Source organism: Lepisma saccharinum, chromosome 9, assembly GCF_977018435.1.
Source record: "Lepisma saccharinum chromosome 9, izLepSacc3.1, whole genome shotgun sequence".
NCBI classification, from domain to species: Eukaryota; Metazoa; Arthropoda; class Insecta; order Zygentoma; family Lepismatidae; genus Lepisma; species Lepisma saccharinum.
In genome coordinates this window covers 67,155,826-67,173,125 of record NC_139237.1, presented here as the reverse complement: position 1 = coordinate 67,173,125, position 17,300 = coordinate 67,155,826, and the positions used below count along the sequence as shown (strand labels likewise).

At 38.2% G+C, this 17,300-nt stretch overlaps 1 protein-coding gene across 1 annotated transcript; it reads left to right on the top strand.

The window, feature by feature from the left end:
- Positions 1-232: 232 nt before the first annotated feature.
- LOC145992096 (rRNA methyltransferase 3, mitochondrial) lies at positions 233-12,546 on the top strand. The gene is made up of 4 exons (XM_083128327.1): positions 233-701; positions 3,355-3,593; positions 9,205-9,360; positions 11,780-12,546. The coding sequence occupies exons 1-4, from the start codon at positions 241-243 to the stop codon at positions 12,391-12,393; spliced, it is 1,470 nt and encodes a 489-aa protein (XP_082984453.1). The 5' UTR covers positions 233-240; the 3' UTR covers positions 12,394-12,546.
- Positions 12,547-17,300: the final 4,754 nt, after the last annotated feature.

The following is a 17,300-nucleotide window of genomic DNA, read 5'->3' as shown; positions in this document are numbered from 1 at the left end:
ATTTCTCGTGTATGGTCGTCTTTGTTATCCCACACCGAACAGAAAAGGAAAGAAAAGCCATTAATGCAAAATAAACATAACATATTTAACTTCCTATTTAACACATTGGAGTAATATAAATGATACCCAATAATACAAGCATTTACTATAATTACTCAGTCATATTTTCGCTTATTATAGTGTGGCATTGGACAAATCGACAGACCATTTACATGTTAGAAGTAAACAAAAACAAGAAGTATGGCGACTGCTACTATCACAAGGATTAGAGCATGTGCCGGTTTTATTCGAGTATTTGATGTCCATCAAGAATCATGCTTAAGATTTCCTGTAATTCGAAACTATGGTAGAAAAGTAGGAAGAAGTTTCATTAAGAAGGATTTTAGAGTTAGTTCTGGTTTGAGCAAAGAAGAAGAACTTGAGAAGTTGGCAGTCGAAAGAGAAGTGCGGATTTTTCAGTCTTCTTCCCAAGAAATACAAATACAAGAGTCTTCTACCAGCTGCAGGGAAGAAAATGAAGCATCTTTTCAGCATGGAAACGATTTATTCAAAGTTGATGTCACTACACAGAAAACTGACTCAACGCGAATGGTTGGGAATAACAGTTTATCAGACGAAATAACGTTACACGAAGAAAATGAAACCCTTCCTCCGGGTATTCCCAAGTATACGTTCTTAGAAAAGAAGGACAAAACATTAAAGTAAGTTTTTTATTTGTTATTTTTAATTTACCGAGGTTGAACTTTAGATGCACAACCAATTTTGTCCTTACTACAGGAAATTATAATTGTACGAAGTGTATTTTCTGTGGTACAAAGCTCAGGATATTATTTCCTTCCAGGCAGTCAAATAAAAGATTATCCTACCCTTCTATTCCCAGTAAATGGCAGTTTTATGAAATTATATACAGTAAAATTTATTTTTACCATCCCACTTTTACATGAGTAGATTAGGCAGCTCAGGTTTAGTGCTCCCAGCAATGTAATTATGCTTGTTTCTGTGGCATAATTACAGAATACCGGGAATATCTCCGATTGCTTTCAAATTTGGTATACTCACTAATTTTGACCTCAAAATCACGAATCTGGAGTTAAAAATTGGCGGTCACGTCTAGAAAATGTGAAATACCGTGCATTCATTACCGCTATGATTGTCGATACTAATGGTCGCCATGTTTGATGATGTGGTAATGATTAGATATAGCGAAAACACATTTCTTGAAATTTACAGGGGAAAAGACGAGAAAGTACTTACGGAATTTAGTTCTTGTGGACTCTGAAGCTGGGAAAAGTGTTTTTTCGAATTGTGCAAGTTATTCGGCATGTAAATAAGGTATTTTTCGACATTCGTGTATCTCCGTTGCACGATAGCTCGTGCCACCATTACCGTCTACTATGTGAATCAAATGTTCCGTGCGTTCGATTGTGTAACCCCTGTCAGTGTAGCACCCACGCGGCAGTTTTACAAGGCGACGTGTGAGCTGATTTTGTTTTTCCAATTTAATTTTCTATGTTAACCTAACTGACCCTACCTAACCTTCCGTGAATGGTTTGTGGATTAAAAACGGTACTACTTTACTATACCGGAGACACCTATCAATGATTTATTTCACAATTTTTTACATTGCTAACGTACTATTCTGCATTGCGAAACATTTCTTTAGGTGAAATAATGAATTTCTAACGAAAATAATGTCTATTTCTTGTTCCTTATTTCCAACAAACAATCCACGGGTAGCCCCAAAAACCATTGACGTTAGCCCAAAAATTCACGATAGCCCCACGAACCATCACGGGGACGAGGTATGCCTACTAGGTTAGGCCTGTTAGGTTAGGTTCTGTTAGCACTCCTTTTGTTTAATTTAGCATATACGGACAATACGAGAGCGTATTGTGCTCTCGTGCAGAAAGCAAATGGCAGCAGCAGCAATAGCGCGTCGGAAATAGATTTTCATAGAAAACCACATTCATTCGCATTAAATGGATCAAAACTATATTCCCGAACATCAACAACGCTACAGAAAATGATTTGCGTAAGTACTTTCTCCTGTAAATTTGAAGAAATCTGTCTCCGGTATAGTAAAGTGTTACCTTAAAAACAATAATTTTTCAGTTAATAAGTGTTAGTGTAACAACCATGCGGTAGTTTTACAAGATGACGTGTGAGCGTTTTTTTTTTCCAGTTCAATTTTCTATGTTTGCCTAACCTAACTGAACCTAACCTAACCTTCCGTGAATGGTTTGTGGATCAATTTTTGCTTAAAAACCTTTTGTGAATAGTTTGTGCGGCATTTATCGGTTCATAAGTTTGGAAACACTGCATATCAGCTGACGATAGACAACGTGAGTCAAAATTTGGCCGCCAACTAGCAACGACCAAAAAATACTTATAATGTTAAAAATAATGCTTTTTTCATTGTAAAACAACTAATCGCTAGTTGAAAAATGTTCCGCTATGCATATGAGGTAAGTAGAAATGAATTTTATTTCAAAATAAACCAGTTAAATTTGTTTCTGGTATATCTAACTAGTACCGTTCATGTGAACAAGTGAAGTTCGCTATCCGTTCCATGGAGCGTTGTTTTACATGTGATAATATGGCATCTTCAGTAAATTTGGAAAACATACTTGCCGCACGAACCATTCACGTAAGGTTAGGTTAGGCAAGCATAGTTAAAGTTCAGTGTATTCATAAACATAGTTTTTGAATGCTAATCATTGCAAAAAATTGTTGTTTCCTTCATAAATCACCGGTGTTTACTCCGTTCACGGACCCTCTTATTTTGCAATTTTCTCGACGTGACCGCCAATTTTTAACTGCAGATTCGTGATTAGGATGCCGAATTTGAAAGCAATCTGAGGTACTCCAGGTATTCTGTAATTGCTCCATTTCTGCTTACAATTATACTGTTTGTACACTTTCAGTACCTTTACCGAGGTTTAAGTTTAGGTGTGCCAGGTTTGATTACTTCAGTATTTCTAAAATTTCCCATCTCCTGCAGGTGTATGTATACGCATTTTCTATGGAAAAGAGTACTTCAGACAACAGCAACTTACTAACAATATCAGTAAAGAACTGAAAAAAATAAACCAAAACAATGTGGTAAATGTAAATTCTCCTTAAAATGATCTAACTAATATTGACGAGCTGTCAAAATAGGCAATTATAAACATTGAATGTATGTATAATGATATATCACCCTGAAAGATATGTCAGTACTGCAGGCATTCAAATCTGATCACAGTAACAAAATAGAGAACGGGGACATTATCGGGGCTCTAGTAATACAATATATTTGTATTTTTGTAAGTTAATGTATGATGCAATGTAAATTCTTATTTTTATTATTTTAAGTGTTTTGATGGCAATGGTAAAGTCCAGAAATAACCGAGAGAAGAAGGGAAAGATTGTTTTGGAAGGAAGAAGATTAATTCGTGATGCAATAGAGGCTGGACTGATCCCGGAGACTGTGTTTTTCAGCAAAGTGAAAAACATTCAAGATATTCCATTAACAGAGGCAACAACATTGTATAAAGTGCCATACAAAGGTCTCAAACTTTGGTCAGACTTAGTCACTTCACCGGGCATTATTGGTAAGCATATGGAAATTTGTACTTGAGAGTTCCTATTGATGAATTGTTGCACATTTGACCATCCCCCCCTTTTTAATGTAAGTTAGATATAACCAGTGATATATTATGGATGCTAAGTTACAAAAACTTCTAACTTCATTATTGCTTGAAATTATCATCTTTAAACACACACAGATAATATTTAATCCTAAGGGCAAGTTTTCCATGGCACTTTGAACCATTCCATGAAGAAAAATGTAGGACGATGTGATGTAGGACCCCATGCATTCTAGATATTAGCCATTTTTGGAGTTGATATGATCAACACCATATTCTCACTGCCCTTGCACTCCAAGGGTGCCTCCAGACCATTTATTTGAGGCTGGGTGAACCTCAGAGCCTCTTTATGCAGAAACAAGGCTGGAAAGATTCCAACCTTTGATCATCCACCCCATGAATCAAACCTGGGTCTCCCACATGTCAGTCAGATGCCCAACCATCTAGACCAGTGGTATTCAACCTTTTTTTCTCCACGTACCCTTAAAGAAACTTTTCCACTGAAGCTTGTACCCCCCCCCCTTCCCCCTTCCCTGAGATATCCTTAATTCAGATTATACATAACCACATCTAATATAAATTATGCAAATCATTACCTATTAAATAATACAGTTTTACTATAAAAGAAGAATTATAAAATAAAGGAAAATTACGGGTATAGTAAAAGTATATTATGAACTTTAATATTTCTTACCTGTTAATGAGATGGTTGAACTTGTTTTCTGCACACCAGCTCCTCGATTTGTGGCTGAATCTTCGTTAGTGCGAGTACCAGTGCTGATTCTGGATTCAGGCGATTTCTGTGTTTCGTTTTGATGGCTGTCAATGCAGAAAAACCCTGCTCACACAAATAAGAGACGAGAAGAAACCGCACCTTCACACAACGGTCATGAAATAACACTGAACTCCCCTTTCTCTCCCCTCTTCCCTCCCTTTCTTTCTCCAATCCGTAACTTACATTCACAAACACTCCCATTATTGTCAGCATTTGAAACAAACTATTCAAATACCATTCGGAACAGGATTAGCAATGAGCGCAGCTGCAAGATTTCATTGTTGCAAAGAGTAAACAAAAGTGATTATTGGAAATAGATTATAATAGAAGTTCTGAGCATAATAATAAATCAGAGTTAGAATCCTTTAGACTGGTGGTCGGTGGGGGGAGTAACATGAAATCCTCAATCGATCCCTTTTTATATTTCCTTTGAGGAAAATGTTAACAAAAAAATGTCTATTTTCTTTGCTTCCCTTTATTACATTCTCAAGTTATCTCTGTCAAAAACAGTTTTCATTATTTATAATTATTTTAAATTGTGCATACCCCCTAAAAAGTCTTCGCGTACCCCAGGTTGAATACCACTGATCTAGACCAACGTGGCTCCCAATGGTTTGTTAGCAGTGTTTTTATATTACACAAACTTTTTTTTTTATTGGTACTGTTTATATTACACAAACTTTTTTTTTTATTGGTACTGCTTTTTCTCTGTATGACATATTTATTAAATTACATTAAATATGTGTGAAATTCCCTTTTTTACATTGAGCATATAGGGTGTCTACTCACCACAAATGTCTTGAATTTTGGGAATTATGCTGAATTATTTGCTCAGGAAATTGCACGTGAATTTTTCTCCGTAGATGTGAAAAATCCACCCTTTATTAATTCACATCCCATTTAATTTAAACATTCCCTAAGGCAAATTTTTTACAGTTTAGCTTTTATTTTTATCGAGGAAGGAAAAGAAAGCTGCACGGAAAATAAAACCGAATTCTCTCAATCTTTGTTAGTGTTCTTTGCAGAAGAATCTATCTGTCAGATGGAAGATTATTGCAGGCGACTCCACTCTTTCATGGGGGAGGTGCTCTTCCGCCAGACCTCTTCTCGTCAGCTTACCTTTTAAACTTTGCACGCGGGAGCGGGCTGTCTCGGAAAGTCGTGCTTCGGAACGGGAAGTTGTTGCTCTGTCGAGTTTGAAACTTAAGTTATTAAAGGAAACGTGTTAATTATCACCATATATAGCAGATGCAAGCATTGTATTTTCACTGAGAAATGTATGTGATTAATCGGTGCATTTACAAATTGTTAATAGAAATAGCAGACCTCCGTGCGGGATTGGTGAGCGAAGCGAGTTACGACGCCAGGGGTCCTGGGTTCGAATCCCTGGAAAGGCATGGATATTATTTTCGTTTGTCTCTTTTCTCATTTCATTATCATCAAAACCATCATCATCGTCACGATAAGCCCAAGAGACAGGAAAGCTATGTAGAATAGAAAATAAAAAATAATAATAACAAATAGTAAAATAATAGAAATAGAATTGAAAAATAATAATTGGTTACTTTACCGCATCTAAGGCAAAGGTTGCGCCAGGTCGTCATCCTCTTCGACTTCTTCTTCATCACAACTTATTGTGCCCTCCGAGTCTGAGGAAATGTCACTGTCTGCACCTCCAAAAGAAATAATCGATCTCTCCACCTCATTCTCCACCAATCAATCCATTTTCCAATATTCCTTTTCCAGTTTTTCTACGTGTTCGCAATACCATTTCCAGTCATCTTGATTGCAATATTCAATGCCCTTAACCGTATGTTCCTGCAGTTGGGATATTGATAACGAACCGGTCACATTTTGATCCCGTACATAATTTTTTACTTTGGACCATGCTAATTCTGTGGCGTTCAGGTTGCACGCATACGGTGGTAGACGAAGCACTGTATGGCCATACTGCTGTAAAGTTCTGTCCACACGGAAAGTTTTTTCCTGTGGTTTGTTAGCCTGTATTAAACTGTACAGTTCTACTTTCCTCATATTTTCATCAAACGGAATATTGTGTGATGATAGCCAAGCTGTCATGTCAGATTTCAGGCTATATCCTGAGGGAACCTTATCTATCTGTACGGTGTGATAAGGGGCGTTGTCTATGACGACAACGGACCGATTCGGTAAATTTGGGATTAGTCTCTCTGTCAGCCACTTTTCAAAATTAGCAGTTCATTTGTCCGTGGTAGTCACCTGTGGAGCAACCTGCTGTGTATATGAGGCTTGCATTGGGAATGAACCTGTCACTGCACCCCACATGCACGAGGATAAGCCTATGTTCTGAACTTGGATTATTTACTACACCATAAATATCACTGGACTGCCAACATTTGTTTGATATTATGTTATTATCCACAGCCGTTTCATCTACATACACAATTGGCCGACTCTCCTGGCGAAAACGTTTTATAGCCCGTAAATATTTACTTCGCCATGACACAGTATCGGGTCTTGCCATTAAGATGTTCCTCTTGTTCTTCCACCTCTTCCACTGAAATCCAACCTTTTTCATCAAACGTCGCAAAGAATCCACCTTCCAAGGAAAATTAATTTTTTGTTGAACAGCTGACAAAATTTTATGGCCTGTCGGTACATTATTGTTGCAATAAATATCGCGAATTACGTTTCTGATTACTCTGTCAAAATCATCAACGCAGACATTTCTATCTGATGGCTTTTTCTGTTCTTTCCGTTTCCTCATCGGCGACCGAGCGTTCCCCTCCCGCAATTCCTTTCGAATACGCCTGATTGGTACAGATGCACGCTTTGTGCTCTGCACAATTGGCACCAAATACTGTTTCTCTCTCGATTCCCGATCACAGAAATCAATGACTTTACTCACAATTTCACGCCCTTCACTGTGCACATTGGCACCTCTCTTCCTCACACTCGCCATAAAACACCAAAATAAAGAAAAAGCAAAAAAACAAAAATCAACTTCCACGTGGTTCTCACGGACAATGACCCGCCAAGAAGAAAACAAGACTTCCTTCTCCCCAACCACCCCCAACCACCCCTAAATTCTGCAAATGAACCTGACCCTCCCTTTCCCTCTGTTCCCCGTCTCCCTTCATTCAACGATCTTCTCATCGGCTGTCGGCTGTACATAGTGGTTCGGATCCCACTTTAAATTGTAGGTCCAGTCCCGATTAGCCTTACTGTGCACAAAGTGGACTTAAAACACCAACTCAACAACAACAATTTGTGACTTGTGTGTGATGTATTTCGAACCTGAGTAGGTGAAATGGCAAATGTAAACTCCACACCATAAATTAAATAATTTAAATATTTATGCCCTTTAATTGAATTGAATTAGAATTTTTTGATAACATTGGCATCACACAGATCCGTTATATTGTTAATATATTAGTGAATGTGTGTGTACAGTAATACGTAAGGTTGAAGTAGTGAAAACATCTGCTTGTTCCCTTGAATTTATGAAAAGTTCACCTTGAGATCCAGGAACTATACTTCAATTTTATAATTGTCCTTGTGTGACCACCCTGGGATAACTCATCCAGGGTGACTACTCACCGGGAATTCCAGGAATTCTGCATGAATTATTTGCTCTGGGAATTATGCGTGAAATTTTTCTCCATAGCCGTGAAAAATTGCAATTTTTATTAATGCAAATTCCATTGAATTTATACATTTTTATTAATGCCCTGAGGCAAATGTATCACAGTTTTGCTTTTATTTATATTGAGGAAGGAAAAGAAAACAAAGCTCTGTGAAAAATAAAACAAAATACTCTCAATCCATTAACTTCATTAGTGTCCTTTGCAGAACCATCTATCTGACAGATAGAAGATTATTGCAAGATAAAAATATCCTATAGTTGGTTTCTTGAAGTTTTTTTTGGATAAATTTGAAATTCTTGTACAATTAACAATTTTTCTTAGATTACTTTATCTCACAACAATTCTGAGTATTCGAAATGGCAAATGTCAACTCCGCACCTTAAATTAAATATAGGCTATACACTGTTCAATTGAATTAGAAATTTTGGATACATTGGAATAATTTGTGTGTGTAGGTGTGCGTGCATAGGTGGTGAGAGGTGATAATAGATAGTACATAAGTTTGAAATAGAGAAAACATCTACTTGCACCTTTGAAAACTGTGAATTATACTTGAATTTTATCATGGTCCTAGAGTAGCTACCCTGTCATCTCTCTACCATTGTTTATGCACTGTTTCAAACAGTGGCGTGCCAAAGGGTGTAGGTTGGTGTGGTCATAACCCCACCATTTGGCCAAGTATATCTAAAAGGTAGGAAAAGATGGCAAAATGAGGTCTGACTATTAAAAAAAGTATTGGTACCCGTCCCCCCCTGTCTTTTCCAAAATTCTGGGCATGCCACTGGTTTCAAACATGCATTTCGGTAACCTGTGCTGCAATAATATGCATAGGAATAGCTTCAAGAATTATACCATGCACCACTGTTTGTGCAAATCATGAGATACCCAAGTTTAATGGAAATTGATGAACACAGTATTATGGTAATACGTTAAGCTTGGCTTGGTAGAATATGTTTTTTTTTAAAGAGATAAATATTAGCTACACCAAGTATTCTTCCTTCTCGCTGCCTACCCTTTAGATAGGGTTGACTCAAATTTTTGGGGTTTGTTCACAATATAAACATGTTAAGTTCTAAGCAATTCAAATCTTACTTGATTTCCTGACTTGTAGCAACTAAATTAAGTTGCAAATTGAACAAATTATAATCATACTATTATTATTTTTTTTGTACAGGAATTTTCAAAGCACCTCAACTTGATCAATTGTTGCCAAGCTCTGTGTTGCTTCCTATAACAGTGATCTGTGATAATGTTAGAGAACCAGGAAATCTAGGTGCTATTCTTCGATGTGCAGCAGGAGTGGGATGCCAAAAGGTTATTTTAACCAAAGGTATGTAATATTTAACACAGAGTGTCTACCAGTCTGGACAACCTAGAAATGTCAGGAAATGTACTGTGTTTCTGGAAAAAGTCAACGTTTTTCTAGTAGTGCACTAAAAATAGGTGAACAAAGAAAAATAGGCCAACCAAGAAATTTTTAATTTGTTGTGGACAAACTATACTTCAGTTTGATATACAGAGTGTCAGTAAGTACAGTGGAACCTCAATTTTATGCTTTTCAGGGGACCAATCTGAGAAACTTAAAATGCGTGAAAATGTAAAATTGAGGAACCATAACCTATCTTCTCAGATGAGTTAATCATAACAAGGAAGAAGAATAGTAATTTGATAAAATGGGTGAAATACAATGAAAAACCTATTCTGAATATGAAACTTTCTAAGGTGTGATTTTTATTGTTTTTGCTAGTGATTCAAGAATATTTCTTGAGTGCTTCAATTACCTGTTTTTAAGACTGTGACTTCCTCTCTGTTTAAAGATGAAAATTACGACTTCTACAGATAATAAGCACAAGGAAAACTAGTACTTGTTTTACTAACTTATCCATAGTTCTACACATAACTTAAAACATTCAAGCCCAGCTCTGGGAGGGGCATTTAAACGCCAGCCCAGGCATTTTCTGAATCCAAACTTAGCTCAAAGATAATGTGGCCACCATCTTGAATTTTCGGGTTTTGCAAAATTATTCCCTGGAGGTTACAAATGGAGCTTTTTCATAGACTTTTTCAGCCCGGCAGATAGGAACCTGACCTCTTCCAAAGTTCCTGCTGGTGACCCATACCGATGACCTCCCATTGGTCCTCCATGGATCCAAATGTGTTGGGGCCCCCTGGACCTGTTGAAAATTTGGCACACAAGGCATTCTCTCGGGTACCACATCGGACTTTTCCCCAGTCATATAGGGAATAATTTGCATTCTCCAATCAACATGGAGAAAATGCCAAAGAAAAAGGGACACCGCGGCAAATACAAGCACATACTCTATGTGATCAGAAGTATCCGGACACCCACCTGGAAATGAAGTACACGTTTGGACAGCCCTCCATCGAGGACACTGGCAGTCAATATGGTGTTGGCTCACCCCCAGCCTTGACAGCCTTCACTCTTGCAGGCATACTTTCAATCAGGTGGCGGATGGTTTTCTGGGAAATGGCAGCCCAATCCTCGCAGAGCACCGAAATGAGAAGAATAATCGATGTGGGTAGGTGTGGTCTAGCATGAAGTCAGCTTTCCAAAACATCCCAGAGATGTTCTGTGGGATTCAAATCAGGACTCTGTGCAGGCCAGTCCATCAGTGGGACATTGTTGTCATCAAACCACTTTCCCCACAAGCCATGCAGTATGGACGGATGCTCGGTCATGTTGAAAGACACAATGGTCATCCCCAAACTGGTCTTAGCATGAAAGTGTTTAAAATGTCAACATAAACTTGTGCCGTGACATTGCCATGTAAAGCAACTAGGGTCCATCCCTCCAGGAAAAACATGACCACACTGTAACCCCTCCACCCCTGAATTTCACTGTCTGCACTATACAGACTGGTAGATGTCGTTCACCAGTCATTTGCCACACCCACACCCTACCATCGGATCACCACACTGTGTATAGTGATTCATCACTTCACACAATGGTCTGCCACTGTTCTATGGTCCAGTTTTGATGCTCCTTGAACATGCAAGGCAGCATTTGGCATTTGTATGTCGTCTGATGTTTGGCTTCTGGACAGCTGCTCGGCCATGCAAACCAAGTTGTCGCACCTCGTGCCGAACAGTCATGGTGCTTTGAGTAGATCCTGTTGCAGTTCGGAATTCCTGTGTGATGGTGGCGATGGATGATTGATGATTAGCTGTATGACCCTCTTCAACACTTGACAGTCTCTGCAGGTCAACATGGGAGCTTGGCCTGCATGCTTTTGGGTTGTACATGTCCCTTCACATTTCCACTTCACTATAACATCATAAACAGTGGACCTAGGGATGTTTAGGAGGGTGGAAATCTCATGCACAGACTTCTTACACAAGTGACAGCTAACCACCTGACCACGTTGAAAGTCCATGAGTTCTCAGACCGTCCCATACTGCTGTCTTGCGCTGTGTGTAGATTACTGAGATCACTGACCATGTGTTCCACACGGTAGATGGCAGTACTGTGTTGCTGTCTATGATAAACACACATTTTGCAGTGTGTCCAGATACTTTTGAGTACTTTAAAATGACTGGTGAGAATGTATCAACAACTAACTGATTTTGACACTCTTCTTGAGACTTCTGCACTAAGTTCTCATGATTATCATCCTCCATGCATCCACCAAGTGGATATAACGCAATAAACAACCATTTAAAAATATGCTTGAGACATGGTTAATTTGTAAGTTTCTGTGTGCATAACAATTTCTTCACTTTTGTTCCAGGATGTGTTGACCTATGGGAACCAAAAGTGCTTCGAGCTGGATCAGGTGCCCATTTCCGAATTCCAGTCTACAAGAACATAAGCTGGCAGTTTGTCGAGAACTACCTTGATAATAACACCATGGTTTTCCTGGCAGATAACAACACAACTATTGCGACAAGTGTCTCGGACGAAGCAAGCAACAGAGCAGAGCGAAAACTTTTGGAAATTGAAATGACCAAAGATGAACTTCCTGCATATGAAATTGAGAGTACTGAAGATGGATTGATCATGAAAAAGAATGAGGATTTTGAAGATGAAGAGAGGCTGAATTTGTATAAAGCTCTTCCGATACCTTCAATTGTGTACCACGATGTAAACTTTTCTGATTTTCAGTCCTTGACACTTGTCGTTGGTGGTGAGACGGAAGGCCTTAGTGGTGCTGCTGTCAAGTTGGCATATGACGCAAAGGGAACAAAAGTCACCATCCCTTTGTTGAACAGTGTAGAGAGTCTGAACACTGGAACTGCACTTGGAATTATTTTGTTTGAAATGCGGAGGCAATTTTTACAGGAGCGTGAATCTCTTCAAAGAATAGCAGACGAATCTAGATGTACTGTTCCAAAACTCTCATAATGTGTGATTGCAGAGTAGACAGCTAAAATGTAGAAATATTCTGTGTATGTAGTTCATATTGTAATTATTGGCACCCAGATTGCCAGTGATTTGATTGTATGTATAATTTGTGTGCATCACACGCATATTACTGATAAAGTAAAGAGTGTTTCATATTAATAATTATTATTCATTAACCTGACTAGCTGACTGGATTCTTTGGAGACATTGACATCTTTACTAACCAATGTACACAACACATACAGGTGAAATGGAAATAATCATTGCTCTTGGATCCATACTATTTACATCTTTGTATATGTTCTCTTTTTGAACGACAACATGAAAAGTAAGTACACTGCTATGAAAATGTTTACACAGGTTGACTTTGGACATGAAGGGAGTACCTCAAAAATATTCACTGACTGCATAAGACAGAATTACACATGATAGTTTATTTATTAATGCTCCTATTTTGCGCTGGCCCCCGTGGTGGAGTGGTTAGCACATCGCACTACGATGCCAGGGGTCCTGGGTTTGAATCCCAGCCTGGGCATGGATGTTTGTGAGTGTTCATTCATCAATTTCATCATATCATCACTCATCCTCATCTTTGCAAATTAGCCAAAGTGGCACAAAAAGCGAAGTAAAAGAAAGCAAATTAATCAATCCTATTTTGTAGGCAAATTAGTAGTTGGTTTGTAATTTTATTTAACTTTGTTTTTTCATATTATGATATTAATTTTGACGAGAAAGATGACCGATTTATGGAAAGAAAGGCAGAATGAAATAGATGAAAGCATCCATGCGTTTGTGTAAGATAGCCAACGAAACATTCATAAAACACAACATATATTCATTGTGACTTTTTTGTGATTCCAAACATGGGATTCTGTACCCATGCAGGTGGATGTGATTTTGTCTCTGTTATATTTATTACTTTGATAATACAGTAAAACCTCGTTAATCCAGACTAATGGGGGGGGGGTAAGTTGACCGGTTTAATGAAAGTCCGGATTAACTGAAATAACCTAAGAGAACAGTAGAAAGTGCATTAAAACTCCGTTTATAGCAACAAAACACGTAAATACACTATACAGTACAGTACAAAGTCTGCGGGAAACAGAATTTCATCAGTGGGTGACTGCCTTTTCTTTGGGAAGTTCTCTTGTTGACTTCTAGCCACATTTAAAACCTTGCATTCTGCTTTTTTTTTTTTGGCCTTTTTCCTTTTGCCTGTCCGAATTAAGTGAAGTCCGGCTTATTGGGGTCCAGATCAACAAGGTTTTACTGTAGTTAATTATGTAATTTAATTTATGCATTTATGTTTGGAGCATGAACATTGAATTCTTACTGTATCTACAACAATTCACCACATTTTTTTACTATTTTTGGTTTTATAGTTTTACAATAATATAATCTCTAACTCTTCACATACACCTGATCAAGTGAAAAACAAGCTACACAGGTATTCAAGGTGTATATATGTGTGATGTGGGCAAGCAGCGCCGGGTCTCGTCAGTGCCTGGATGGGTGACATCGATCACCGAAGTCAAGCAGTGTCGAGTCTGAGCATGGGTGTTCTTTTTGATTGTCCATTCTTCAATTTCATCATAACATCACTTATCATCATCATCTTGATTAGCCAAAAGTGGCAGAAAAGTGACTGTAAGTATCAAAAATCAAAGTATATTAAATAGTGTTGTTCCAATTTGATTTGCATGGAATCTGATAAATGGATAGTCTGCAATTAAAATTTTGTAAATACCATAGCAGAATGATAGATATTAAAACAGTGTATAGCACACAAACACCTTGTCTAGTAAGTTAATTTTCATATTAGATGTTCATATTTTTCATATTTATGATAAGTCGTGAACTATCGAAAATAGGATATTAGAGAATTGGTTTAATTCTGCTAGAAATATATTACAATTAGCAAAAGACCACATGCTGCAGGTGAATGAAGGCAGGAACAAGTAGAGAACATGGACTTCAATAGGCAAGGTAGTAAATAGTAAGGTAAGATTGCTTACAGTAAGATACTACTGGTAGGGCTACGGGAACAACTACTGCAAATCCATATCCAAATGGAAATGTTGGAAGTGACAAATTTTGCTCACATGCAGATCTGGATGTACTCGTTTCATTTTAACATATGGAGAAGGATTGATTGCCATCCGGCTATACGTCTATGATACTAGGGACGTTCAATATATAAGTTTCCCTGTGCTATAAAATATTGTATAAAGCAATGCCATTAAAAAGAAGCACATGGTTGACAAGCGCCATCCTTTGTCTACAAGGAACAACAATCGATTCGTTATCAGATGTGAAGGCGCATGCGCTCAAGGGCGAAAAGTAAATGCTTGTTCGGAAAACATGGGCTCGCATCATAAGGAGTTCAGAAGAATGGATGCTAAGGGTGTTCTGCTGATGGACGTTTTGGAACGAGGAAGAACAATTAATGCTGACCATTATTGTCAAACATTGGATAAACTGAAAAATGCAATTCGACATAAGCGACCAGGTCTCCTGTCAGCTGGTGTCATTCTACTTGACGATAACGCTCGCCCCCACTCAGCAGTGCAAACACAACACAAAATTGAAGAATTGGGGTGGGAACGGCTGTCCCGCCCTCCATACAGCCCCGATTTAGCGCAGAGTGATTTCCATCGTTTTCCGGTGTTAAAGTCTGAATTGCAAGGTTACCGTTTCGAAACAGATGAAGAAGTGAAGCGTAATGTGAGAATAGTGCTCAATAGCCAGAGCCCTGATTTTCTTGCAAAGGGTATGGACAAATTGGTGCAACGGTGGGATAAATGCCTGAATCTCTATGTGGATTATGTGGAGAAGTGAGGAAGGATCCTCCTACACATGTATGTACAGTTTTCTAATGTATCTTAAAAATAAAATTTTTTACAGCATACGGAAACTTACATATTGAACGACCCACGTATATGCAAATAATGGTACTTTAGTATTATACGGACTACCTCAATTGTCTACATTAAATGATATTCCCCTCGCAAACATGAGTCATTTAGTTAGTCCGTATAATACTAAAGTACCCAAATAATTGCCCAACATATTCTTAGCAATTATATGCTGCATGGAGAAGGGCAAAGAGAAACTGTGACTGAATAGAAAATTTGTTTTACATAAATAATATTTCTTAGAAGCATAACCAATGCTGTATGTAAGCTAATGCAGAGCCATCACAATAACAGTGAAACTTTTTTAACCTATATTTTATTGATGAATGTAATTAATTTCTTTCTCAAATCTGTAATGAAAATTTCATGTTATTTGCCCAGTGGAGAACATGGATATAGAGAGTGTGTTATTACTAGTATTACAATTGTAATCAAAATAAAGGCCTCCCCGATGGCGCCTTGTAATCAAGGGGTCCCGGGTTCGATACCCGGTGGAGGCACAAGTGGTTCGGATCCCACTTTAAACTGTAGGTCCAGTCCCGATTAGCCTAATGTGCATAAAGTGGACTTAAAACAACATATCAATCAATCAAAATAAACCTCAATTGTGAACCAACACATTAGAAATCACCAACAAGAATTATATTCCCTCTTCCTAAATAGAAACCGGCATTTCTTGAACACAACACAGTAGAGTTTGTTGATATTCATTAAACCAAAATAAACTTCAACAGAATTATTGACTGAACTATTAAACATCATCATGAAGTGGACAAATTTTAATGATCGGTGAGGAGAAACACTAACAAAACATGTCATGAAGGTTTGGCATATACTGGAGAAAGCCCATAGCTGGAATTCATCTCCAGGTGGGGTTCATAGGTTATCGGGGGGGGGGGGGGGCTTTATAAACAAAGTCCATTTCTTAAAAAAAAAAATAAAAGCATTAAATGAAGGTGTGTGTGTGCGGGAGGGGGGATTGTTAAGTTATATAAAATTTATAAATATCTCGCAAATAATTCATTTTTCTACATCTTTTAAAACATGTGTTAATTGACTGATACTGAAATCACCCCTTACACACTCCACACTACTTTAGATAATACACATGTTTATTATCCCACAAAAAAATGCACAATATTCAATCACAGTGCCTACAGTAAGTTACATCCCACACTGGCCAAAGCAATGAAACCCTTCATTCCCAAAACTTGGGATCTCTTGATCTTTGATGCAGATGCGAATTGAATTTGCATGATGACATCAGAGTCACAGATTTTTGTGTAAACGATCGCATCAGGTTCAGTGAAGGTACAGATAAAGAAGCTCCCCCGTGAAAGAACTTACAAAGTCTAGAATCTTCTAAATACTTGCAGCTACTTAGACTTCAGCTCATAAACAAGATGAGCAAATGTAATAGCTGCTGTTCATGTTCTGCGGATTTATCCTTACAGTTGTGAGTTGTCTACATTTTCACTCTTCACTGCACAAATTATACGAAATAGTTTTACCTAATATCAAGGGGGCTGACGGCAGTTCTAGGGGGGTCTGAGCACCCCCTGCCACCTGCCTGGCTACGGGCTTGCACTGGAGACGTACTATGTAGAAGTGTCAGCGAAAAATCCAGGACTCAAACCCGGATCACAGGCATGCCATGCCATTTCTCTACCAACCGAGCTACCAAGCCAGCCTGGTCGGTACACAGCTCCTGTGTGTGCCAAATGTTCATGTAATTCACATCTATACACTGGGAGTAAAATAGCCAATGTCCATGTCTACAGTGTTTCAAAGGCAACAGATCCCATTGTGGTAGCACTGACAGAGACCATTCCACACAGGTAAAACATCAACAGCGAAAAATCAGGTGAAACCAGGCCGGCTCCGTAGCGTAGTTGGTAGAGAAATGGCACGGTATGCCAGAGACTTGAGTCCTGGTCGAGCCTGCATTTTTTGCTGAAATTTCTACATGTCATACTAGAACTATAATACAAA

What these genes read in the sequence shown, in the direction of transcription:
- LOC145992096 (XM_083128327.1), top strand. Translation starts at nt 241, where the DNA reads ATGGCGACTGCTACTATCACAAGGATTAGAGCATGTGCCGGTTTTATT. An exon ending in CACTTCACCGGGCATTATTG is followed by an intron (nt 3,594 to 9,204) that starts GTAAGCATATGG and finishes TTTTTTGTACAG; the next exon opens with GAATTTTCAAAGCACCTCAA. An exon ending in AAAGGTTATTTTAACCAAAG is followed by an intron (nt 9,361 to 11,779) that starts GTATGTAATATT and finishes CTTTTGTTCCAG; the next exon opens with GATGTGTTGACCTATGGGAA.